At 36.8% G+C, this 26,027-nt stretch overlaps 2 protein-coding genes across 2 annotated transcripts; both read left to right on the forward strand.

Annotated features, from left to right (window-relative positions):
- Positions 1–790: 790 nt before the first annotated feature.
- Positions 791–10,247, forward strand: LOC117344191 (coadhesin-like). Its single transcript, XM_033906846.1, has 11 exons — positions 791–873; positions 1,363–1,434; positions 2,379–2,410; positions 3,123–3,314; positions 3,675–3,863; positions 5,209–5,397; positions 6,531–6,719; positions 7,585–7,773; positions 8,430–8,609; positions 9,032–9,193; positions 9,344–10,247. The coding sequence occupies exons 1-11, from the start codon at positions 791–793 to the stop codon at positions 9,742–9,744; spliced, it is 1,878 nt and encodes a 625-aa protein (XP_033762737.1). The 3' UTR covers positions 9,745–10,247.
- Positions 10,248–12,743: 2,496 nt separating this feature from the next.
- LOC117343846 lies at positions 12,744–22,976 on the forward strand. Its single transcript, XM_033906382.1, has 3 exons — positions 12,744–13,299; positions 20,543–20,632; positions 20,879–22,976. Exons 1-3 carry the CDS (start codon positions 13,197–13,199, stop codon positions 21,517–21,519), a joined length of 834 nt encoding a protein of 277 aa, XP_033762273.1. The 5' UTR covers positions 12,744–13,196; the 3' UTR covers positions 21,520–22,976.
- Positions 22,977–26,027: the final 3,051 nt, after the last annotated feature.

The raw sequence follows: 26,027 nt of genomic DNA on the forward strand, positions 1-26,027 counted from the left end.
ACCAGGATTCATCGAATCCCGGTCAGTAATTTTGGTTGAATATGAATCTGGAATCAACATATGATTATATTTGTACCATTTTCATTACTTATGGGATTACAGAAACATGACCTGAGTTAATATTTATCTTTAAAGCATTGTGTCTTTGAGCTAAGAGAAGCCAGTTCAAACATTTCGGGTAGCGTTATCCCAAATAACAATGATATGCCAGGAGACATAAACTGGTGAAATGAGAGAAATATTATCAGAATAGCACACACTCCAACAAGTGGTTGGAGTGTCCGTGAAATACTCTATACTATCGTATTACGGTTAATCGTACTGTCCAGTCAATAACTGGTGTATTGACCATCTATGGCATTGATCGTTGAAGAAACTAGGTTAATAATTTACATACTTCAGGGTATATCAGAATTCATGAAGCCATCAGGGGGACTTTAACTGGTCAGTTATGTGTATTCCTATAATAAGGATTTTGGCGGTTGTCAGTGCTTGACCCTTTGTCGTTATATGGTCAATATTGTATGAAACACAATCGTTATCAAAATACAGAATATTTATTTTCACAGTAGTGCCATGATTATTCACAGCGTTGTTGTCAATATTTTGAAAAACAAATATTTTTTCAACATACAAAATCTGAAATTATTGCAAACAAAATGCTCGAACAAAATTTTTAATTGAAATTGAATCGCTTTCTTTTGAAATAGATTCAAGGCACTCGAAGGTCAAATAAGATAATATAAAACATGTAAGGGGTATGTTCCTAATCATTTTTGAAAAACCAGCCATGTCGGATCCAAGGAGTTTTCTCTTAGAAAGACTTTGTTTTGCCCTTTGTCTTTTGGCGTTGACAAACGCAGCATCATACAGGTTAGTCTGTATAGGTAAACAACAATATCGATAAACATCTTAATAGGTAGGTGATTATCTTTGTAAAAATAATTGATGGGGAACACGTGCGTTTATGTGTAGATTATTCACAACTAATTTTGGTGACATGGCAAGCATATCATTTTCAGTCTACGGGAATCTATCGTTAATTCCATAAATATAATATGTTGATCAATTATTTTATCCGAATTTGTATAATAATTTTGGATTATTGGACGGGAAGCACTTTTTGTAGGTTTTTGAATCCTAGGTTTGCCGTAATCTGGCATACCACGTCAAAATTCTTGCGTTCAGAATATACATATGTAATAAATTTAGGCCAGTTTGGTTTTCGCAAATTCCCTTGCAGATTTGCAGGTTTTTATTTATCCTTTTATGACAAAAAAGTCTTGGAAGATCAAAACGTCAGTATTTTGTAGCTTTTATTCACAATCATACTGTACTGATTACCAAATTCATTTTTGACAGTTGCCCATGCGGTGTTACGTACAGTCGAACGTCTTATGACTGCGGATTTTGGGGCATGAGTCGTTGCACAAGGTAAACAAAGACAGCGTATCGATTATCGATTATCGATTATCGATTATCTAACGTAATTGTAATGCTACAGTATTAGATATTTTTTTGTATATAAACTTTTGAAGTTAAATGGCGTATCGAATCAGTGATTTGTTGTGAAATTCTTATATTTTTTAATGTAAAACATGTAATTTATATAAAAAAAACTTTGTAATTGATATTTATATTCTGTCATTTACATTTCAGCCTTGTAATATATGTTTTAAAATTAGTTATTTGTATCGTAAAATATTAAGATAGATATTTAACTTCTCTGATTGCTAGCGTCAATTTGACGTTTTCAGTCGTCTAAGCCATCAAATACAATAATAGTTACTTCAGTTCTTATATAATACATATACATATACCAATACAGTAAAACCAATGCCTATCACCTGCTCCACAGACTTGGTTGGGACAGAACTGCTCTGCTTTGACAAATTTCTTGATTTGATGTCATGTTGAAGGCATTTGGCAACGAACATACTCCTTAATTAGGGCTAATGCATACAAAATAATATGTTGGTTATCAACTGTATTTAAACAACCATAAACGCAATGACACTGACGTTCAGTACTGACGTAACAGCATTTTAATGCTATCTACATTATGTATACCAAGTGTTTATGCCGCCACTGAGAGCAGCAATACGTTATTCCGCAAATAACAGCTTAGTATGGCACATATTGTCCTAGATATGATGATAATATGTTTTAAATAAAGGTTATATCGCTTGAGACATTATCAGTCTTTACAACAGTTCTCTTATATAAACTTACTACTTTCCCAATTAAAGCGATGTCGAACTTCCAGTAATATTTATAACAGATGAATTTATTTACGCATATCATATTATCCAAACCCCTGAAACAGGAGCCGCCAGCAATTGTGTTTTATATATTTCATTTCTCTATTTTTAAAACAGGCAAGTTTCGGCCACTAAGATGTGTCAGTGTGGTAAGTATCAAGTACAGCGTTTTACCTATTATATCGTGACAGTATGGAAGTTGTTTCAGACTATTTACGGCTCACTCTTTCACTTTTTACCATAGTTAACCTATGTTGTGACCCTTCCATGTCTGTATCATAGTTAACCTAACCTAATGTTCAATATCGCTTGGAGACGCCTCTTTCACTTCTACTGTAGTTACATTAAGCCATTATCTCCTATTATGTTTCTAATAATGACAACAATATAGTTTGCTTTACACGTTGTAAATTTATCTAAATATTATATGGTCTTCCTTATTTCAATCATCCGAATATAAAATTATTAATTTCATATGAAAAACATATGCATAAATGAGAAAATAGCTCGTTGCTCAGTTATTATCGGAACTATCATTCCACAGTGCACAAACCAACAAGATACCTCCTCACCGGCAAAATAGAATTTATATAATTTCAAAAAGAATGCACTATTCACGTGCTCGCCTCATATAGGCAGACACCACGTGACATTCATCCGATGCCAAAGTCAAAAGTCGTACTAGACACATGCATCACCTGGGTGCAAACGAATTTAATTTGATATAAATAACAGTTTTACGATTCCTAACTATATATATATATATATTGTATTTGAGTGCCTTATGTTGTTGGAATTTTCAAAGCATAGAATACTAGATAAAATCTTAAAGCAAATGTCTCCTTTCTAAATTGTCTGTAGTTGATGGTGGCTGGACTGATTACACAGCGTGGACGATGACGTCACAATGCAGTGTGACCTGTGGCGGAGGTTATCGCACCGTGTCGAGGTCACGAACATGCACTAACCCATCACCAGCGAATGGTGGAAAAACCTGTGTTGGCAGCACATCCGAGTCCAAGACGGAAGCATGTAACACACATCAATGCCCTGGTAAATATATCCTCCATCATTACTGTCTGTATGGTATACATATCTGTTGATTCTGTTGTTGATGTTGTTGTGTTGTTGTTGTGCTGTTGTTGATGTTGTGCTGGTTGTGTTGTTGTGTTGTTGTTATTTTTTTGTTGGTGGTGTTTGTGTTTTTATTGTTAGTGGTGTTGTTGTTGTTGTTGCTGTTGGTGGTGGTGGTGTTGTGTTGTTGTTGTTGGTGGTGGTTGTGTTGGTGTTGTGGTGTGTTGTTGTTGTTGTTGTTGTTGTTGTTGCTGTTGGTGGTGGTGGTGGTGGTGGTGGTGGTAGTGGTGGTGGTGTTTTTGTTGTTGTTGTCTACTGCTGAATTTGTTTGGATTTTAGTTGACGGAGGTTGGACTGATTTTGGGCAGTGGGTGGCATCCCAGTGTTCCGTTTCCTGTGGTGAAGGAGTACGGTCACTGTCCAGATCCAGAGCATGTACGAACCCTTCGCCGCAGTATAACGGGAAGGAATGTGTAGGCATCAACACGGAACACAAGACGGAAACCTGCAACACTAGTCCTTGTCCAAGTAAGACCAATTAAGTTTTACATTTCGGTCGCTTTAAACTTCAGTTTATTGGAAGAAATCATGAAGAAACTTGAATAGGTTAAGATAACACATACATACCTGTTGAGAATATGGAGTAATTCTCTCCTTTGTCATGCATCGTTACGTGCCGGGAGTACAGGTACAACTAGGTAATTTACGTAAAATATGATGAATGTATCTGTAAAAAATACTTCTTAATGTTCTCATTTTCATTTCAATCATTCTTCACTTTCTTAAGCATTATTGTTAATTTACGTGTAATCAGAAGACAACAACAAGGTGTTTTGTCTGGTATACGTTTGCAAAAAAAAGATTCACTAAAACATATTCGTGAATTAGATTTCATTTCAGTCATACACTACCAAAATCTATCTTTGCGTCTTTATTACATCATACTTTGGACGCATCCATTTATGTTTTATTTCCCTCATTCTTCAAAACTCAATGATCAATTCATATGTCACTTTATTTAGTGATCCTAAATATTTGAATTTCCTCCCGTACCCATCAAGATGTTTTCGTTGATGAACCTTTACAGTCCCGATGATACAGATTGTTTACAATTGCGGGAGATGCATGTTGATGAAGGCCATGGAAAACTTTTATGTCCGACATCCATGATCCCATTTGGAATTATTTCCTTATTCGATATCCTAGAACTGTATGACGGATGTAGTCAATGATGTTGAAGACGCTTGGTCCTGCGGAACACCTGGTCATATTTTCCCCATACTGTTTCAATGGTATTCCTGCAAATATATATTTTTTAAAGTATTTTCTCATCATTTGATCAGTTTTGGTTTTTATTTTTGTATTCCTTGTTGTTTTTGGCTTGTACCTATCGGCTCCTTGGTAAAGTCAAAGGAATGTCATCGACCTCGACTACTCTAGCCGGGTGGACGAAAGATACCCCAGTAGGTTTCTAGATTGATCTATCAAGGTGTCATTTTTCTTCTCATAACACTTACGATGAATTTTGTGCATTTCATATGACTTGATGTCAAGACCAAAGCGCCGTCTTCAACCCCCTGTCGAAAATTCCTTGTACCAGAATGTCATGTCCGTTGTCAATAGTAGCAGACATATAATCTTCTCGGAACTCTCTCTCTAATGTCTCTAGCTTACTATTTGCAGGGCATCTAGTCACTGGTTATTTTATTGGCGGCTTTATAGGTTGTTGTCTTTTGGCAGTTGGGTTGTTTCCGGATCTTGGTTTTATCTGTTTTCATGCCAGCATCACAGTACTTCGCATTGGGGATTTGTTTCTGGAGCTACCCGGATTATACTGTATCAGTTATTCCGGGACTGTTTCCTTGACTTTCAGTTGACGGAGCGTGGGCTGATTTCGGAGATTGGGTGCCAACACTCTGTTCCGTTTCCTGTGGTGGAGGGGAGCGGTCATTATCCAGATCTAGAACATGTACAAATCCTTCGCCGCAATACAACGGAAAGAACTGTGAAGGGGACAACACAGAGTACAAGACGGAAACCTGTAACTCTAATCCTTGTCCAAGTAAGACCAAGGATTAATTAAAGAAATGAAATGCTATAAACTCCAGTAAAATACCGATGTATAAAATAAGGAAAGGTATAACTAATATGTCCGATCACTTGCTCCTATTGTCGACTTTGTTAGCGTTATCGCTTCATTTCAGTTCATCCTATGTACATATCTTTTTCAACGGTCGCAGTTTGCTTTTTACGCCATTTCTGGCATTTTCTCTTCTGCTTTAGTCGATGTCCTTTTATTTGGTAGAAATAAGGGATAAAATCGCTACCTCACGCTCTACATTGATCAAGACTTTTTGTTTGAATGGACTTAGAACTAGACAGCGGGATCCTCAAAGTGCCAGCTTTTAAATCATTTATGATGATACTTTACGAACATCTGTCTCACATCTTGTTGCTTTTGTTGGTGAGTGATACTTCTTTTATGCTTCTGTCGTCATTCTAACATCTAGATGTAGAGGTAAGATACATAATTTATATTCTTTAATTTTATAAAGAATCATTTTTAAGCCGATTTGCGAAATGCTCATTTTTATGATTGGGAATCATTTGCCTAGGATTCGTATCGAGTCCATCAATATTCTGTCTTTGACGCACCTTGTTGGTTCTGGGAAGAATAATAGATTCGTCATTACTTGTGGTTATTCATATAGAACACCGAATTGGCGGTGTCCTAGATCTTGGCTCTTCTGTCCTATCAAGTAGAATCAACGGGGTATCTCTCTGCGTCCGCTGTTCGGTGAGTTTTGGGCACACATGAGGTTAGCTTTTTACGCAAAGACTAAGGAACGTCTTGGCTCCTTCACAAAACCTATCTTCCAGGAAGTCGTCTCCACCTGAACGAGTTGCTGCATTAGCTCTTTTTCGTCCTTTCCAGCGTCGATTTGCTCGCTCATTTAGTGACGCTGATTAGCTGTAGTATCATTGCGTTCGGTACTTCATCTGTATGTAAGCAAGACCACAGGATGTGTGATTCGAGGAAAGTGGTGCCATTGTTACTTTGAGGTTTTTCCGTAGTGTACCTTTTCATTTTGTTTGGCAATGTCAGGTTTGCATATCTTGTTCATGGACCCTCCACTATGGTAGAATAAATTTGCTGTTGAGGATAATTAGTCCTTAATCAAGCTTTGGTTTTAGTTGACGGAGGCTGGACTGAATTCAATGAGTGGGTGCCGACAATCTGTTCCGTTTCCTGTGGTGGAGGGGAGCGGTCATTATCCAGATCTAGAACATGTACGAACCCTTCGCCGCAATATGACGGGAAGAAGTGCGAAGGCGCAAACACAGAGCACAAGACGGAAACTTGTAACACTAACCCTTGTCCAAGTAAGGCCGAGGATACGTTTTATATTTCGTTATTGTCGTTACTTAAATATTATATTTTCAGTCATACTATCAAACAAAAATGTATTATAGATGTTTCTCCAGTTATTCTATTTTACATTACATGAATTTATTGTCTGTTGTTACTGCAATAAAAATTATATTGAAATGTAGCTTAAGAATTTTGAATTATCTTGAAAGATATGTTACAGTTTAAAGCATGCTCTGAAAAAAGGTCATTATTGATAAATAAATAAATCAATAAAGGAATAAATTATATTATCTGTATACTCTTACCGTATAAACCGTTTCTGGATATATTTTAATAACGTGTAGAAAAGCTGCGATATGTTTATAGTAATGGGGTGGGTTATACAATCAAGACTCTAGCAAACAACACTTTAAAATGTGAATAGATTAATAGATAGCCTTAATGCTTAATAATTAATATAAAATTATGACAAGTTGGTGATTTAAATGTGCTAGAAGTCAAAAGTGTATAATAACTGAAGGGATGCTAGGGGAATCAAAATAAACGTAAACAATTAAAATCGAGGATACATTAACCGCAGAAATAACTAATGCTTGGATATTAGATAATTTTTTTTTAAATATTTTTAAATATTTGTTTATCTCCATAATCGTTAGGATGATTTCGGGCCTATTATGATAATTTATAACCTTAAACCAGTCCGAGATAGCAAATACAAAAAACCTGAGCTTGAATATACCTATCCATAAACGCTATCCATAAATAGTTCTTAAATTTATATACGACATTATATTTGTAAATAAAGATATTAACAATAAAACTTTTAAAACTCAAAAGAGGTTTAAATATGGATGCTAGTTATGATTTGATTTTTAGTTGATGGAAGGTGGTCTGAATTTGAGGAGTGGGTTCCAACACCCTGTACCGTTTCCTGTGGTGGAGGGGAGCGGTCATTGTCTAGATCTAGAACATGTACGAATCCTTCGCCGCAATACAACGGAAAGACTTGTGAAGGGGACAACACAGAGTACAAGACGGAAACCTGTAACTCTTATCCTTGTCCAAGTAAGACCAAGGATTCATTTCATATCTGATATTTCCAAACATTAATACGTAGACGTTGTATCCCATCTTCGTGGAGTGTTTGTCAAAGTTTTTTGTTATAATGAGATCAATATTAATAAAATGAACATTACTTAAATTTCTCCATTTCTTTCTTAATTGCAAAGACGTTTGAAAAGAGGTACTAGTTGCCTCGGCAGAATGTCGTTTTGAATTATATTCGGCTATACATTGGACTCTGTCAAAACCGGACTCCATCGTATCAAATATAATTTGGCCGGTTTGTAGAGCGCTCCTGATTGGACAGGTCCACTTAGACAAAGTCTATTGTATTTTGAGATTTACATTTGATTGTATATAAAGCGATAACTTGTATTGGAAACACAAGTATATGCATGTTGTGGCTTTTTTCGAATAAGCTATATACATTAACTTTCAGGGCGTTTTTCGTATTAAACTGTACAATTATAAACCAGCGATGTATTTGTGCCATACCCAACAAGTTATCTTCTAGGATATGTCTTGTCTTGAGCAAGAAAGTAAACGTTGACAAATCCTGGTTAACAGGGAAAACCTAAGCACATGGCTAACTTGTTTATTCTCCATTAAGATATTAACACGTCATATTGTTGTCAATAGTCTTTCATATATTTCGATAGTCGATGGCGCCTGGTGCGAGTTTAATGAACTTACCTGGACGCAATGTTCAGCACACTGCAACCAGACGGGAACACAAACTCGAGTCTGTGAATGCCCTGCAGCTCAATATGGCGGTGCTGCTTGTGCTGGAACCAACATAAATACCGAGACAAAAGATTGCTATCAGGGAGCATGCCTTGGTGAGTAAAATATACCATATTATCGGTGTCTCCGAATTAATACAACACAATGTATTTGCTATTCTTGCATTTCCCTGGTATCCCCGGGAATATGAAAACATTTGAAAAGCTTTTTTCGAAATAATGTCCATTATTTATTTTTTGTACGAGATATACAAATGCAAATTTTGAAATTCAGTTATGTTGTAAATATCACTTTCTGCAGATTTTAAATAATCTATCTCATGAGGCTGCCACTTTGACGATTGCGTTTGTTCACGATAGTAAGTATACTTACTCTTGGAACAGTGTTGAAGGAGTTTAGCTATAAACGGATAGACTAATGATTAATATAGCTATAGTAGCGAGACTGTGAACGAAAATAAATGTAATATTCAATGTATAATCGACATTACAGTTCTATTATATATTATTCTGTTTAGAACAAGCCTGTGCAGCCACAGATAAGTCCGGTTCCTCCCTCCCCAGGAACTGTGGGGAGTATGTGAGGTGTGACACTAACTCTGTTCCCATAGTGATGCCCTGTCCTGCTGGACTTCATTTTGACGATGACACGGGAGTCTGCGTAGAGGGAGATTGTGGAGGTTTGTACAAAGTTTGATCATTCTCACACAACGAAGAATAAAATTTCCCATGCATTTTTTTTCATTAAATTAGTGTCCGTGTATATCACTGTATATAATGATACATTTTGTTCATGAACACCTTGAACGTCCATTTTATGTATATTTCAGTTGCTGCTGAAGATGAGGTTGAATCTCTGTGCAACGTGGACAACAATGGACAGTTTTTAGCTGATGAGGTAGACTGTTCGATTTTCTACCAATGTTCAAACGGAGATGCCATTCAAATGGCATGTCCTCCCGGAACCATATGGGACTCCACGATGAACGCCTGTGTCATTGGAAACTGTGATGTCAATGATGAAGTAGACGAAGTGGTCGATGACAAAGTTCCTGAATGCGCGGATAAAAACACAGGAACGCTGCTACCAGATCAGAATGACTGTCACAAGTATACATTGTGTGTCAACAACCAAGACCAATCCATGAGCTGTGGTCCCTTGGTATTTGACCCTACGCTGCTGATATGTAACTGGGAAAGTGAGGCCAATCCGTGTACCACTAAGCCATAATTCTACTGTCGTAGACAACAAAAGAACGACTTAAAATCTAGTGATTAAGAAACAAAATAAATAGGTTGCAAATATTATGTTTCGGATAAAAATCTGTGAAAATAGAGACAAGTTTCGTAACGTTAAATCGGTCAAAAGCTTGGTCAACGGATAGCTAACGCTTTAAAAGAAAAAAAAGATAGTTTTGTGCATGCATGAATTTAACTGAAAACAATTGAAATTCTATTATTACGTCGTGTTTTTCGCGAACGTCTATAATATCAACATGTTTAATTCGAGACTGGTATATGGTCTTAATCAACTGGAAAATGAAAAATCAGGTAACCGTTTTATGTTGATTAACTGTGATTTGTTTATATATGTTTATTGTTTCTCTTAGCTTAATGACTTATATAATATCTCGATATATAATGAGATTCCTTTCTTTATATGTATACTGAATATTATGCGCACATTTCTGTCAGTAAAGATTATATGTATTAAAGACATACACTTCTGCTGAATCATTTTGTTGTTGTTGATGTAAAATGAAATTCGAAAACAATACCTTTTTGCGTAGTACGATGACGATCATCCAAAGTTAAAGTATCATTTCTGGAGTAAAATAACATCTTGCGCAATTCCCCTTACGATGGCTCTTACATTATACTCGGTTTTATTTGCGTCACATCCATGACCACTCATCAGAATAAAGGTCCATGTTTTCCCAAATTAAAATATAAATGGTAATATTACTGACTGAAAACACACCACCTTAAAATGTTTCTTATATAATAATAAAAGTCCTTACCGAAATAATATTCGTCAATTGTGTAAAAACAATTATCGATACTACAGTTTTTTAAGTAAACTATTACAACATCCCAAAGCTTCCACAGCTATACGATTACAAAACAATTGGCATTAAAAGTTTTAAACGTGACATTTTAGCAATTCGACTATAGCTGGAGAATATTTAGAGAAAATAAGAAATATCTTTAAAAAAGATAAACGGCATAGTTTTAATGCTAGTGGTTTTAAAGTAAAACTCCTGGTGAAATGAATCAACGAACTAATTAAGAAATGCGCAGTTTCAGCACGGATAACAAAATTATATCAGTCTGAATCATTTTAGGTGATAATAAGACTACTTTTGAATTAGGAACATACTTTTATTAATGTGTCATTTGAAAGGATACATCCACTTATTTAACCTGCATTCAATCTTAACTTTGTTTCGTTTTTAACTGCATATCTGCATTTTGCATTTACCACTACCTTGACCAATCACATACTTCATCTTGACCAGTAACGCCTCCTGTCGCGTCTTATCCGGGCCAAAAGAATATTATACGCTATGCCTAACAACAACCTGACATAGTACAATGTTTGTGTACAATGCAATGATATATGTACTGTGAGAGTGAAGATATATATGTACTGTGAGAGTATAGATATATGTACTGTGAGAGTATATGTATATGTACTGTGAGAGTATAGATATATATACTGTGAGAGTAATAGATATATGTACTGTGAGAGTAATAGGTATATGTAATGTGAGAGTAATATATATATGTACTGTGAGAGTATAGATATATGTACTGTGAGAGTAATAGATATATGTAATGTGAGAGTAATATATATACTGTGAGAGTATAGATATATGTACTGTGAGAATATATATATATGTACTGTGAGAGTAATAGATATATGTACTGTGAGAGTATATATATATGTAATGTGAGAGTAATAACTACATGTACGTGATAGTTAATCAATTTGAATGTGATGAGAGAATAATAGATAATTGTGAGTGTTGTGTCAGTACACTTTAATGACGAACCAAACGGCTTGATGTTATAATGTCTAGTATGCATACAATGTTTGTATACAATTTAATTGTATAGTAATATGTAGTATGTATACAATATTTGTATACAATGTATTTGTAAAGTTATGTCTGGTATTTGTACAATATTTGTTTACAATGTATTTGTAAATTTATGGCTAGTAAATGTACAATGTTTGTATACAATATCATTGTACAGTAATGTCTATCATGTATACAATGTATTTGTATAGTAATGTCTCGTATATGTACAATGTTTGTACACAATGTATTTGTATAGTTAAATGTCTAGTATATGTACAATGTTAAGTTTGTACACAATGTGTTTGTATGATGAATATTTCCAATACATGTGTGCGATATACATGTACACACGTACGTTAGATGTGTATAGTGTCTGTGTATATCTGGACATGTTAGATGTGTATAATGTCTGTGTGTAATTCCATATACATTGTACTGGTGTCCGCTGACCAAGATGCTTATCACAGGGACCTGAGATTTGTTACGGTCTATATTATTTAAGGGTTAACTGTAAACCTTATAATTTAATTAACAACGATAAGAAACATTTTCATTAAGTTTAACATGTTTATTTTCCTCCAGATATTTAAAAACACATCGATAAATACAAAATCCCGTGAACAACGATTACTCCGCTAACGTCACAGTCATTAATGTTATGAGATGATAACATAATTTTTTGGGCCAATGAAAAGGCTTGTTACAAGCAAAATTAAATTATATATCTTTGAACATATATTCTTTATAATCTGTACCGAATCATCTTCTAGCCATCTTTTTACGTCTAAAAAAGTCCTTTACATACCAGGCTTAACTCTAGCACATATATAAGTAAAAATGTCGCCTACTATTATCCACTATATATAAGGCTACTAATGTTGAAAGTCCATTGAACAGATAAAGATAATTCAAGTTTATTTTCCTCCTGTCTCGTTATGACACGATATAGGTTTGCACCTGTCGAAATGATCGAGTTATAGTACGCTACAGAAATATAAGTCTGCATAATTATATCTCCGTGTAATTCCCTTATTTAACCTCATATTACTCATCAACTGACAATTTTTGTCTTTTTGGTCCGGAAGTCTGTCCAGGCGAATGTCCCCTAAATGGGGCCATCAAAACTCCTTTAAATTTTGTACTTATATTGATTGATATTTGACGTGCAGCTTTAAAAATGCGATGAAATCTTGCGGACAGGGGTGTGTGACTTGTAATCGCGAACGTCCGTCTTAAGTGTATATGCCTAAGCCTTATTATGTTAAAAGGAAGTTAAACACGGCAGCCACAAAACCATAAATAGTAAATACACAGGTGAATGGACTACATGTGCGTACGATCATTATGCGCTAAATTCTACGTATAATGAAAATGTGAACTGAGGCCGGTCAGATAGAAGCAGATAGAAGCAGATGTTCGAGGGCAGAAGAAACGTGGTACAACCGGACCCTGTGAATGAAAGCCGACACCGCTGACCCCCTATAGCTACACTTTGCAAGCTTGTGGCGTGTACTCCACAGCAGTCGCAGTCTGTACTATAGAGAAATGATCGATAATTCTGACTTTCTCCTCGCATTGGCGTAAGAATCCATTTGGAATGTTGTTCGGCAGATTTGGAATAAGAATGACATGGAAACAAGTGGTGACGCCATGGTTCGTGGGGATATTATTCCTAGTGTGTGTACCTTATTTACACATCGGTGAGTATTTATAAATAACAATAGCTATTATAACCGGTTTTAGTCCACAGTGGTAGGGTCTTTAGTAGGATAAGATTTGTATTGTAAAATTTCTGCTCCATGTAATCCTATTGTACAGTACTACCAATGTGTTGTCGACTTTTATACTGTGTCGACACTGCTTGTTATGTGACGGAAATCTATTGATATGGTGTTATGTACTTGTCGTTTTGTTATATAATTATGAGTGTGTTCCTGGGGGTGAGGAGGGAGGTGGGTGGTTTGTGATACTGTAGTGAGTAGGTGGTGGTGGGGGTGGTGGTGGGAGGAGTGGTACTGTAGTCAAGTGAGTGGGTGGTGGTTGAGGTTGGGGGTTTGTGTGGTACTGTAGTGAGTGGGTGGTGGTTTGTGTGGTACTGTAGTGAGTGGGTGGTGGTTGAGGTTGGGGGTTTGTGTGGTACTGTAGTGAGTGGGTGGTGGTTTTTGTGGTACTGTAGTGAGTGGGTGGTGGTTGGGGTTGGGGGTTTGTGTGGTACTGTAGTGAGTGGGTGGTGGTTGGGGATGTTTTGTGATACTGTAGTGAATGGGTGGTGGTTGGGGTTTGTGTGGTACTGTAGTGAGTGGGTGGTGGTTGGGGTTGGGGGTGGTACTGTAGTGAGTGGTTGGGGTTGGGGTTGGGGGTGGTACTGTAGTGAGTGGGTGGTGGTTGGGGTTGGGGGTAGTACTGTAGTGAGTGGTTGGGGTTGGGGTTGGGGGTGGTACAGTAGTGAGTGGGTGGTGGTTGGGGTTGGGGGTAGTACTGTAGTGAGTGGGTGGTGGTTGGGGTTGGGGGTGGTACTGTAGTGAGTGGGTGGTGGTTGGGGTTGGGGGTAGTACTGTAGTGAGTGGGTGGTGGTTGGGGTTGGGTGTGGTACTGTAGTGAGTGGGTGGTGGTTGGGGTTGGGGGTGGTACTGTAGTGAGTGGGTGGTGGTTGAGGTTGGGGTTTGTGTGGTACTGTAGTGAGTGGGTGGTGGTTGGGGGTTTGTGTGGTACTGTAGTGAGTGGGTGGATGGGTTGGGGTTGGGGTGGTACAGTAGTGAGTGGGTGGTGGTTGGGGGTTTGTGTGGTACTGTAGTGAGTGGGTGGTGGTTGAGGTTGGGGGCTTGTGTGGTACTGTAGTGAGTTGGTGGTGGTAGGGGGTGGGGTTTGTGTGGTACTGTAGTGAGTGGGTGGTTGTTGGGGGTTTGTGTGGTACTGTAGTGAGTGGGTGGATGGGTTGGGGTTGGGGTTGGGGTGGTACAGTAGTGAGTGGGTGGTTGTTGGGGGTTTGTGTGGTACAGTAGTGAGTGGGTGGTTGTTGGGGGTTTGTGTGGTACTGTAGTGAGTGGGTGGTTGTTGGGGGTTTGTGTGGTACTGTAGTGAGTGGGTGGTGGTTGGGGGTTTGTGTGGTACTGTAGTGAGTGGGTGGTGGTTGAGGTTTGTGTGGTACTGTAGTGAGGGGTGGTGGTAGGGGGTGGGGTTTGTGTGGTACTGTAGTGAGTGGGTGGTGGTTGGGATGGGGGGTTTGTGTGGTACTGTAGAGGGGTTGGGGGTGTTTTGTGATACTGTAGTGTGTGGGTGGTGGGGTATGTGGAGTGGTCTATGTTTGTACATTATAAGGGATGGCGAACCTATCTATCTATTTTATTTACTCCTATATGTATATGACTGTATGATCATAATGTATAATGATAACAATTGTCTATAACAACATGGAGTAAGTATTATTGTATGATGAATATAATAAGACATATCATTGTATATATTGTACCATTACAGGATACGTGGAATGTTGTATGGTGTTATGGCAATGGATTATACTGTATGTGACCTTGTTACACACATGTACAATAGTGTGGCTGAATTTGTGAATAAATTAAATCTTTGAATCATTAAAAATGCCTACGCCTGCAGTGCAATAATATGGAAACCATTCATATTCAGTCGACAAGATAATATATAACATGTATATAGCCGCTAAATTGTACAGCTTACCTGAGTGTTTGCCATTTGACCATGATGTCATGTCGCCGCATATTTTCTTGGATTATGCAATGATGTTAGGCCAAGTGTAAATAACTACCTGTACAATCAACACGTCACCTGTACAATCATCACGTCACCTGTACAGTCATCACGTCACCTGTACAGTCAACACGTCACCTGTACAATCATCACGTCACCTGTACAGTTAGTACGTCACATGTACAGTCATCATGTCACCTGTACAGTAAACACGTCACCTGTACAATCATCACGTCACCTCTGCAATCAACACGTCACCTGTACAGTCAACACGTCACCTGTACAGTCAACACGTCACCCGTACAATCAACACGTCACCTGTACAGTCAACACGTCACCCGTACAGTCAACACGTCACCTGTACAATCAACACGTCACCTGTACAGTCAACACGTCACCTGTACTGTCATAACGTCACCTGTACAGTCATTACGTCACCTGTACAGTCATTACGTCACCTGTACTAGTATATACATATATACCAATTAGAAGACCAAAAGACAAATATACATTTGGACTATAATAGTCTTTAAAAAGGATTTGCGTGTTAAAATATCGCTAATATGTAATCTAGTTGTAGGTAAACTATAAGGAAATAATGTTACCACCGGAAAAGAAACATCAGTCTCGCCTTTTCACGGCTTCTCGTCACAGGAAAGAAATAAAATTGAAATTCAAATCTTGTATGAGTATTACACTGAAATTGAATCTCAAGGATCTCATTGTGTCATGGATTTACAACGTACTGGTATAGAGCGGCCGGTGAAGTCGCTAGTCATAAAACTAGGTGGAAGTATTGTTAGCTTTAAAATATAAATTCAGAATTCTGACTAAAATAACATTAAGATGACGAAGTTTTCGAGTAAAAACGTATGTCATATTTGGATGTAGTAACTATTCTGCGTCATTTCTTAAATAGATATTTTCTCTCTTTCCCCCAAAAAATGACTTGATCTTGATTATATTAATATGACAAGACTGGGTCGGGTATTTTGTACTTGTGATTGTCGTGTTACAGAATTGGAACAAGTTTTAGTCGGATATGTTATTGGTTCAAGGCTGTAAAAAGTCATATTCACGTGAATGTAAATTTATTAGCTCGCCTGAGGCTGTTCCACAGGGACTTCGCACATTTGCCCATCACAGAGTCAATGCTTATCGACAAAACTGTACATGCACGCCGAGTTGAGAATTTTTTTCACATTTGCATACTAGACTGGTCGCCAGCCACGAAACATTTTGTCGAAGAATTGCCCAGCTAAATTATAATACTAGATTATCTCCCCCTAGTACGGTCATCCACTAGACGTCTGTCTATCAGAATGTCCAAGTCTGGTGTCAGGGCCAGAGGAAACACGGGCTAATAGATTAGTAACGTCCACGCTACTGTAATACAGTTGGTAATTACATCGTTCATTTTTAGCCCACCATCATCAGATGGTGGGCTATTCAAATCACCCTGCGTCCGTGGTCCGTCGTCCGTCCGTCCCTCCGTCCGTCCGTCCGTCCGTCCCTCCGTCCGTAAACAATTCTTGTTATCGCTATTTCTGAGAAAGTACTGAAGGGATCTTTCTCAAATTTCATATGTAGGTTCCCCTTGGTGCCTAGTTATGCATATTGCATTTTGAGACCAATCGGAAAACAACATGGCCGACAGGCAGCCATCTTGGATTTTGACAATTGAAGTTTGTTATCGCTATTTCTGAGAAAGTACTGAAGGGATCTTTCTCAAATTTCATATGTAGGTTTCCCTTGGTGCCTAGTTATGCATATTGCGTTTTGAGACCAATCGGAAAACAACATGGCCGACAGGCAGCCATCTTGGATTTTGACGATTGAAGTTTGTTATCGCTATTTCTGAGAAAGTACTAAAGGGATCTTTCTCAAATTTCATATGAAGGTTCCCCTTGGTGCCTAGTTATGCATATTGCGTTTTGAGACCAATCGGATAACAACATGGCGGACAGGCAGCCATCTTGGATTTTGACAATTGAAGTTTGTTATCGCTATTTCTGAGAAAGTACTGAAGGGATCTTTCTCAAATTTCATATGTAGGTTCCCCTTGGTGCCTAGTTATGCATATTGCGATTTGAGACCAATCGGAAAACAACATGGCCGACAGGCAGCCATCTTGGATTTTGACAATTGAAGTGTGTTATCACTATTTCTGAGAAAGTACTGAATGGATCTTTCTGAAATTTTTATATGTAGGTTTCCCTTAGTGCCTAGTTATGCATATTGCGTTTTGAGACCAATCCGAAAACAACATGGCCGACAGGCAGCCATCTTGGATTTTGACAATTGAAGTTTGTTATCGCTATTTCTGAGAATGTACTGAAGGAATCTTTCTCAAATTTCATATGTAGGTTCCCCTTGGTGCCTAGTTATGCATAATGCGATTTGAGACCAATCGGAAAACAACATGCCCGACAGGCAGCCATCTTGGATTTTGACAATTGAAGTTTGTTATCACTATTTCTGAGAAAGTACTGAAGGGATCTTTCTGAAATTTCATATGTTAGTTTCCCTTGGTGCCTAGTTATGCATATTGCGTTTTGAGACCAATCTGAAAACAACATGGCCGACAGGCAGCCATCTTGGATTTTGACAATTGAAGTTTGTTATCACTATTTCTGGGAAAGTATTTAAGGGATCTTTCTCAAATTTCGAATGTAAGTTTCCCTTGGTGCCTAGTTATGCATATTGCATTTTGAGACCAATCTGAAAATAATATGGCCGACAGGCAGCCATCTTGGATTTTGACAATTGAAGTTTGTTATCGCTATTTCTGAGAAAGTACTGAAGGGATCTTTCTCAAATTTCTTATGGAGGTTCCCCTTGGTGCCTCTTTATGCTTATTGCATTTTGAGACCAATCTGAAAATAACATGGCCGACAGGCAGCCATCTTGGATTTTGACAATTGAAGTTTGTTATCGCTATTTCTGAGAAAGTACTGAAGAGATCTTTCTCAAATTTCATATGGAGGTTCCCCTTGGTGCCTCTTTATGCTTATTGCATTTTGAGATCAATTGGAAAACAATAAGGCCGACAGACCGCCATCTTGGATTTTGACAATTGAAGTTTGTTATCTCTATTTCTCAAAGTACTGAGTGGATCTTTCTCAAATTTCATAAGTAGGTTCCCCTTGGTCCCTTGTATTGCATTTTTGGACCAGTCTGTCCTGAAAACAACCTGGCAAACAAACAGCCATTATCGTTAAATCTCAAATTTCTTATATAGCTAGGATTCCCTTGTTTGAAAAGTACTGGAGGGATGTCTCAATTTGCACAGATTAGTAAAATGAAGGGAAAAGTAGAGAAAAGATCAATCTGACATGGAACTTATGAAGATCATTCAATGGTGGGCGCCAAGATCCCTCTGGGATCTCTTGTTTCCGAAGTTATGGGGTTGAAATCTGTTTCATATTTTAAACTGTTCGTTTATTGATACAAACGGATCAGATTGATGCTGTAAATCAAATTATTTTATCGTGGTACTATATAGTTTGTTTGTACACCTGTGTCACGTGGTACTACATAGTTTGTTTGTACACCTGTGTCACGTGGTACTATATAGTTTGTTTGTACACCTGTGTCACGTGGTACTATATAGTTTGTTTGTACACCTGTGTCACGTGGTACTATATAGTTTGTTTGTACACCTGTGTCACGTGGTACTATATACATATGTAGTTTGTTTGTACACCTGTGTCACGTGGTACTATATAGTTTGTTTGTACACCTGTGTCACGTGATTGTTTTATTTCTCATTTCTGTACAGGTTATATTTTGTATACTTCTATTTGTTTAAACTTATGATTCTTCGTTTAGTAACAAACCTTCATGTATCACAAGTAAAGTGCATACACGTGTCTGTTCGTGTGTGCAGAAAACAAAATGAAATGATTCTATACATAAATATCGCTTCAACTGTAAACACTTGGACGTATTTCAGAGTTGGTTTCATATACAATTTAATGTTGAATGTTCATATATAACCACAAGATTGTTCTTTAAGAACCACAAAGTAATTTCAAAGTAAACAAATTAAAATTAGAATAAAAAATAAAGTCATCGACCTCACATATACTCAATTTACACGTCTTAGAACACTACACGTGCATTACTTGTCTAGTTAAGGAAGTTGAATATATGCCAATACGTTGACAGAGATAATGCTACATTTTGAAAACAATAACAACAACAACACCACTTAACGTAGCGCCATTGACTATGCTTTCATTACATCTCAGACATATTTGGCACTGACTACTTGGTGAAGATTGGAATTGTCCAATGTTATTGGAAATACATATTCGTTTGAATGTTTGATGCAGTAATTAATATTCTGTAACTCAATTCAAATTCAATTCATTTATTCGTTAACTCCACTCAAAACATATCAAGACCAAGTTTTTATTATATGCATGAAACAATACTTTAGATACCTATAAAGGTTAAACAAAACAATATGTACGCATCCTCGGCTTTTGAATGACATGCATAAAAATATTACTTATCAGGCTCCAATTCGGACCTAATGTAAGGATGGAGCCCGAGCTTCCTCTGACTAAAACACCAGACTGTATACATTTTGACAGATAGATGTCTTCACAAAGCCGTAGTTTCATCAACGCTCCTTCGCTTCAATTTTTCCACGGGAAAGCAGTTTTGGATTTAGGGAAACAATCTTAGCTAAGGAACTTCCCTTCAATTTTGAAATGATTTCCATAGGGAAAAAAATAGTTAAGGAGTTTTCATAATTAAGGAATATTGATGAAAATGGGGCCAGAGATTTATCCCGTCATTATGTCGATATCGTCGAGAAACTCCGGCTATGATTGTGTGATGAAGGTATTTAGAAAAGAACGTAATAAGAACGAGATTCACACTTGTTTAATTTTGTAAAGGAATTTCTTTTTATAAGACCTTTCGTAATCCATAAAATTTCCCTTTCCTAATCCATGTAATTTCTTGAGCAGATTGTTTTGTTAAGGGCAAATACACTCATGTAAGCAAAAGTTATCTCCCTTGGATAAAGTAACCAAAGTCATGATCTATTACGTTTTAGTCAGGGACTTACCACTAAAGGTGTGGTGTTACACATTAATTAGACTTACCACTAAAGGTGTGGTGTTAGACATATTAATTCGAGGATATTTTCATAGTTGCAATAACATATTTCCACTGTATGAGCATTATTTTGTTTTTATTTTACAGGAATTTTTCACTTGAAGCTCTGGGTACCCGATAAAGGACCAGTAGATAGAGAAAACTGTAGATGCACGTGCTGGGATACTGTTTTCAAAGGTAAAATCGATAATCGATAATAGATATACTTCCAACGTGAAACCCGAGGTAAACCCGGTCATCGGGAACCATCGGCAATTTCCGTAATCGAAAAAATCGTCGACACTTTCCGTAGACGAGAAAATATATAAATAGTCATAGGCCTAAGTCATAAATATTAAATAGTCATAATGAGAATCACATTATAAAACTTAGATGTTCGTGTTACTGATTTTTTGTTTGAAAATTTGCTATTATCTTTTTCAGGTACTTACCAGAATCAGGATGTAATAAAATACAAACATATCTACTTTAACGCCACGTCACAAACTTTCATCATCTGGGTCATCACCGTTTGTCACATGATCGCCGCTTACGAAGCTCTGAAATTTTTATGGGTGACCTTGACCTCCAGGGAAAGTCGACTCTCCATGATGTGTTTGTTTCTTATGGATGTGTACCCGATTTATTATTCTTGGTGGAATTACCTAAATTATTTAAATGACGATTTTTATGATCAATTTATACACCAGTTTTTCTTTACCGTGACTGAGTTTGTATCAACATGCCTCATATTGCAGCTTTGTTCAAGGACACACCAAATTCATAAACTGAAAATCTTAACGATTATCTCGATTAGTTCCGTTCATTTGCTCATAGGGGGCGTTGATCAGTTTTTCGTACAGATGTTTTTAGGCGAAGGAAGGATGCATCAGAAATTACGAAACTTCGGCTTTATGTTACCAGACTTTTTACATATCTTTTTACCTTTGTACGTTTACAACAGATCTCGATTCGATATCAACAGTGATAATTATAAGCAACCGTTTTTTACTAAAGCGGATGCCGTTTATTCACTGATTGCCATATGTGGTGGATTTGTCTTGGGAAAAGTAATCCTTTCCTGACATGTGAGAGAGAGAAATCAAACTATTAATTTTATTGTATGTGACTGCATAAATGATACATAAAAAGGGACAGATTTCGTACCCACTGTTAATATATTCCGGTGATTTTCATATTTATTAAGTGATGTATGATATGGATTTGGGCTGGGAATTGGAGACAAGTCTCTGTACATGTGTATTTCAAAATAGCATCACTATATATATATGCATTCCGTTATTAATAGACATGGCGAAGGATATTACTTAATTGGAAATTGTGATTATGCCATATATCCACTTGCCAATAAGTCGTACTATCTCACACAGAACTGCATGGTCTGTTCTACCATGCAATGCGTCTATGCAATATGTATCGCATGATATACACGTGCAATACACTAGATATCAGAGCCGAAATTTCATTTCCTTACACGGAATAAATTGTTTATTAGCCTTAACTTGTCACGAATATTTATGTTGATGAATAGAATATTACAATCCTGGTTTTAACGGGAAGAGTATATATATATTATAATAAAAATGACCACGGCTGTTGACGGGCCGTGAAACATAATCAATCCATCAATCAATCAACAGCTGGTGCTGAGTGACGCATCGTGGGTCACATGATCGATCTACAACACCAATCGTAACATCTCGGGGAAATTTCCGGCAACACTCGGAAATCAACTCAAGTGTTGCCGGAAAGTCCCCCGAGATGCAACAGCCATATGATCCGGAGGAACTTGATCATGTGACCACAGTGCAGTCCCGGATCGGTGACGATAGAACGAACATTTCTGGTTCTTGTTAAATACAATATGTTATTTGGTGCATGCATGTCTTACGACAATCTGATCAAAATACAGATCAACATTCTCTGCATCGTCGCTACCCAGGGATCTGTCTTCCTATAGCTCCGATCGATCAAACGATTGGAACGTGGAGCGCCGACGATGTGTTCACTACCGTAACGCTAAACAGGTAGTGCGCAATAGGGATCTGTCTGTATTATAATGGGATTCGTCAACTGTTAAAGGGGCATTCCTTCGTTCGAATATCAGAAACATGCACAATTTCTATTGATAAAATCTATGTTCAAACGATGATTATATGAGTGTTTGTGCCTACAAGTAATGAAATAAACACCGAAATGTACAGGGAAAAGGCGTATCGTATACAAATACCGTATGTCTTTGCGGTAATTAGTGATACTCCGGGTCAAATTAAGAATATTCAGGACTTAGTACTTGAAGAACTCTGGTTCATCTTGTATGAATGTAAAGATTATAACTTTTACTATTTGGAAAATAATACATATTTTCCAGTAAGTTTAATTTTGACGAGCTAAACTTTACTTTACACTGACATGTTCCATTTATGTATTTTGACACAATGTACATACAATTCGTTTTGTTAACACGAGAAAATGTATGTGATACATGTTTTAAAATAAATAAAACATGCTTTTATCTGTATATATATTTCGTCAATTACCTGAAATTCCAGCACAGATTTCAAATACTTACTTCATTTAAATACCATTATCAAGCTGCTAATTAATTGACTTTAACATTTCAGAGATTTATGTCTTTAAAAATGCCCTTATATGGAAATACTGCATACTGCCTCAGGATAGCAAAATATAATTCTTATGGTTTGTTTTTGTATAAATTATAAAAAAAGGTTAGAAAATGAATTTCTGTTAATTTTAGCTTTGTTGATTTTGATGTACTATCTAGAGACGACTGTGACGAAAGTAATGGATCTCGGTTTTCAATAAACATTCAGGGGCGTAGCTTGCTATATAAAAAAAAGCCCAGGCTTGCACATAAAAAATCCTAGTATGAGTTATTAATAAGCCATGGTCTTGTAAAGTTAATATATCTAATATGTATTGTCGACCCGTCAAGGTCTTGAATGTAGAATCACAAAAAAATCTAAACGTAGATTAATTAAAATTAATGATAATGAAATACGCAGATAGCCATGCTGTTTTTCGAAGTCCGGAAATGGAAACCTGAAGTCGTATCCGTTTATTATTATAAATCTAGGGGTTTCCGGTGTTTAGTTGTTTGGTGCGTAAATATGAAGAAAGCACAATCAACGATATATATCTAGATAGCTTCTTCAAACCTAAACCGAAAGACACGCAAAGTCAAAGCCCGACAGAAGAAATTGTCGAAAATGTTAAATCGATATCTAAAAGTGACACCTCTCAAATTATAATGACACACACCTTATTTAGAAGTATGGTCCCAAAATCCCAACCCAGAGGAAATGTACAATCTACGATATAGAGAAATATGGATTCCCATCAAGGTAGGCTTCATGAAGACAACGATTCGTACACTGTATTTTTCTATCTTTTCATGCCCAATTATATGAGGCGCCGTTTTTATATTTATTCATTATTTTCACATAGGCTATGCTATGCATGATTCGAATTTTACATGTGTGAAAAATGTGAAACCCTATTTTTGCTGTATGTATTCAAAAATTCGATTTTTACATATGCATAATTCGAATTTCGCATACACACAAAACGATTTTTTATATGCAAAAATAAATATTTTTGGATATCATATGTTGAAATAATTTTACTTAAATTCGACCTTTGGATATCTATAAATAAATTATGCATATGTAAAAATAGGGAATAAATATAAAAACGGCGCCTCATAGGCTCATACTATTATAAAAAAAGGGGAGACAGACATCTTAGTCTAAATGCTTATAATAATGTGAGATTTTGATACTTGAAAATGGAATAGAAACGGATCAAACATCAACGCATAATTATTAAGTTTTCATACAGGTAGAAAACGGACCTATTATTTTGATTTTAATAACACAAGTTTAGTACTATCAAGCATTACCGAAAATCATTTCCAGGGGCTGATCAATTCCTTAACACCATTTTCCGTCGAGGGGCTTCGCCATCCTGAACCCCCCACCAGGGCGCTGCCCTGGACCCGCTGGGGGCCTAGGCGGCCCCCAGACCCCTCGCCTGGGCTTGCACATGTCTGAACCTCTAGCTACGCCCCTGACATTTTCATCAGAGTGAAATATATTGAAAGCAAAATCTGTAATTAGAAACACAGGGACTTTGCCGAAATTCCCAACCCAAGCAATGACGAGATAATTATGTACCATATACATATACGTGTATTTTTATAACGATTGTAGGCTCAGTTGTGTCACTTTAACTATAAACACCTTATATACGTTAACAATCAAACATATTAAAATAAAAAAAAAGGTTATATTATAATATAAGACATTCAGCCAGTGTGATGGTCACGGTATTTAAAGCTGTTTTTTCATAAAATGAACTACAGAGCCTGTTCAAAATTGATGTCATGAAAGGCAGACTATTAACATATCCGGTAACGGAGATGCTTAAAACGAATTATACTATCGACCAGGGGTTTCGGAAGGATCAACGTCATCTGTACTATCAACGGCAACCGGTATATCATAGCTCAAATCCGGTAAATTTCATCTTAGTGTCAACGAATTACTAAATTATTAAAGACTATTATACACCTCGAACTTCATATCGTTTAAGGATCGAAACGAAATGTTTCCAAATGACACCAAGATGGTGATGGTGATATTTTCTTCGGTCTCTTCATCCTTCGGTGTAGAAGAAACCTAGAAACTGATGCAAGTTTTCCCATCAACATTTGACTAAAACAAGCCTCCTGATATCCGATCAAATGCAACATACATGTTCAAGAAATTTAGCATTAAGAAGGGATATTGCCATCAAAAAATAGAAAGTTCACCACAAGTAAATTGAAATCTAAGCCGTTCTTTGTTGGGCACGTTGTAGGTTAAGATCCCCTTGGCACCCACCGTAAGATCTCCATAACTTGATATATATATACAGTGATAATCTGTGTTTGAATCAGACTCCACTTGGTGCTGCATATGAAAATATAAACTTTTCGTGTTTCTTTTATTATGCAAGATCTGTATTTAACTATTCTAAGCTGTTATTGCGGAGCGTGTTCCAACCAGGGGAGATAACTCCCCAATTCAACTCCCAATGCATATTCATGTATTCACAAAAAAAACTAAAGGTTTGGTTTGGTTATGTGTTACTCCTACACGACAATGATTATATAGAAAATTTATATAACATTTCTGAAATAGAGCATATAAATAACATTTCTAATATTGACCATATATATAACATTTCTGATACGGAATATAGATATAACAGTTCTCATATAGACAATATATAGCATTTCTAATATAGACCATATATATAACATTTCTGATACAGAATTTAATTGTAACAATTCTAATATAGAAAATATATATAACATGTCTAGTATAGACCATATTGTTACGTGAAAATAACAGAAAGATGAAACCCCACAGCTAAGTTCAAAACACAATTTAATGATACATACAAAACTTAGCAAGTTGCAGAGATATTCCACAATCAAAATGAAGTGGTGTATGAGGTGGTGTATTAGATTATCACTGTTAATTACTTATCGTATAACAGGTATCTT

The sequence above is a fragment of the Pecten maximus genome, chromosome 15, assembly GCF_902652985.1.
Source record: "Pecten maximus chromosome 15, xPecMax1.1, whole genome shotgun sequence".
Classification (NCBI taxonomy): Eukaryota; Metazoa; Mollusca; class Bivalvia; order Pectinida; family Pectinidae; genus Pecten; species Pecten maximus.

Bases quoted from the DNA above. Each gene is read 5' to 3' on its own strand.
- LOC117343846 (XM_033906382.1), top strand. From the start codon at position 13,197: ATGTTGTTCGGCAGATTTGGAATAAGAATGACATGGAAACAAGTGGTG. The intron at 13,300-20,542 runs GTGAGTATTTAT...TTTATTTTACAG, and splicing joins TGTACCTTATTTACACATCG to GAATTTTTCACTTGAAGCTC. The intron at 20,633-20,878 runs GTAAAATCGATA...TATCTTTTTCAG, and splicing joins CTGGGATACTGTTTTCAAAG to GTACTTACCAGAATCAGGAT.
- LOC117344191 (XM_033906846.1), top strand. From the start codon at position 791: ATGTCGGATCCAAGGAGTTTTCTCTTAGAAAGACTTTGTTTTGCCCTT. The intron at 2,411-3,122 runs GTAAGTATCAAG...AATTGTCTGTAG, and splicing joins CACTAAGATGTGTCAGTGTG to TTGATGGTGGCTGGACTGAT. The intron at 3,315-3,674 runs GTAAATATATCC...TTTGGATTTTAG, and splicing joins TAACACACATCAATGCCCTG to TTGACGGAGGTTGGACTGAT.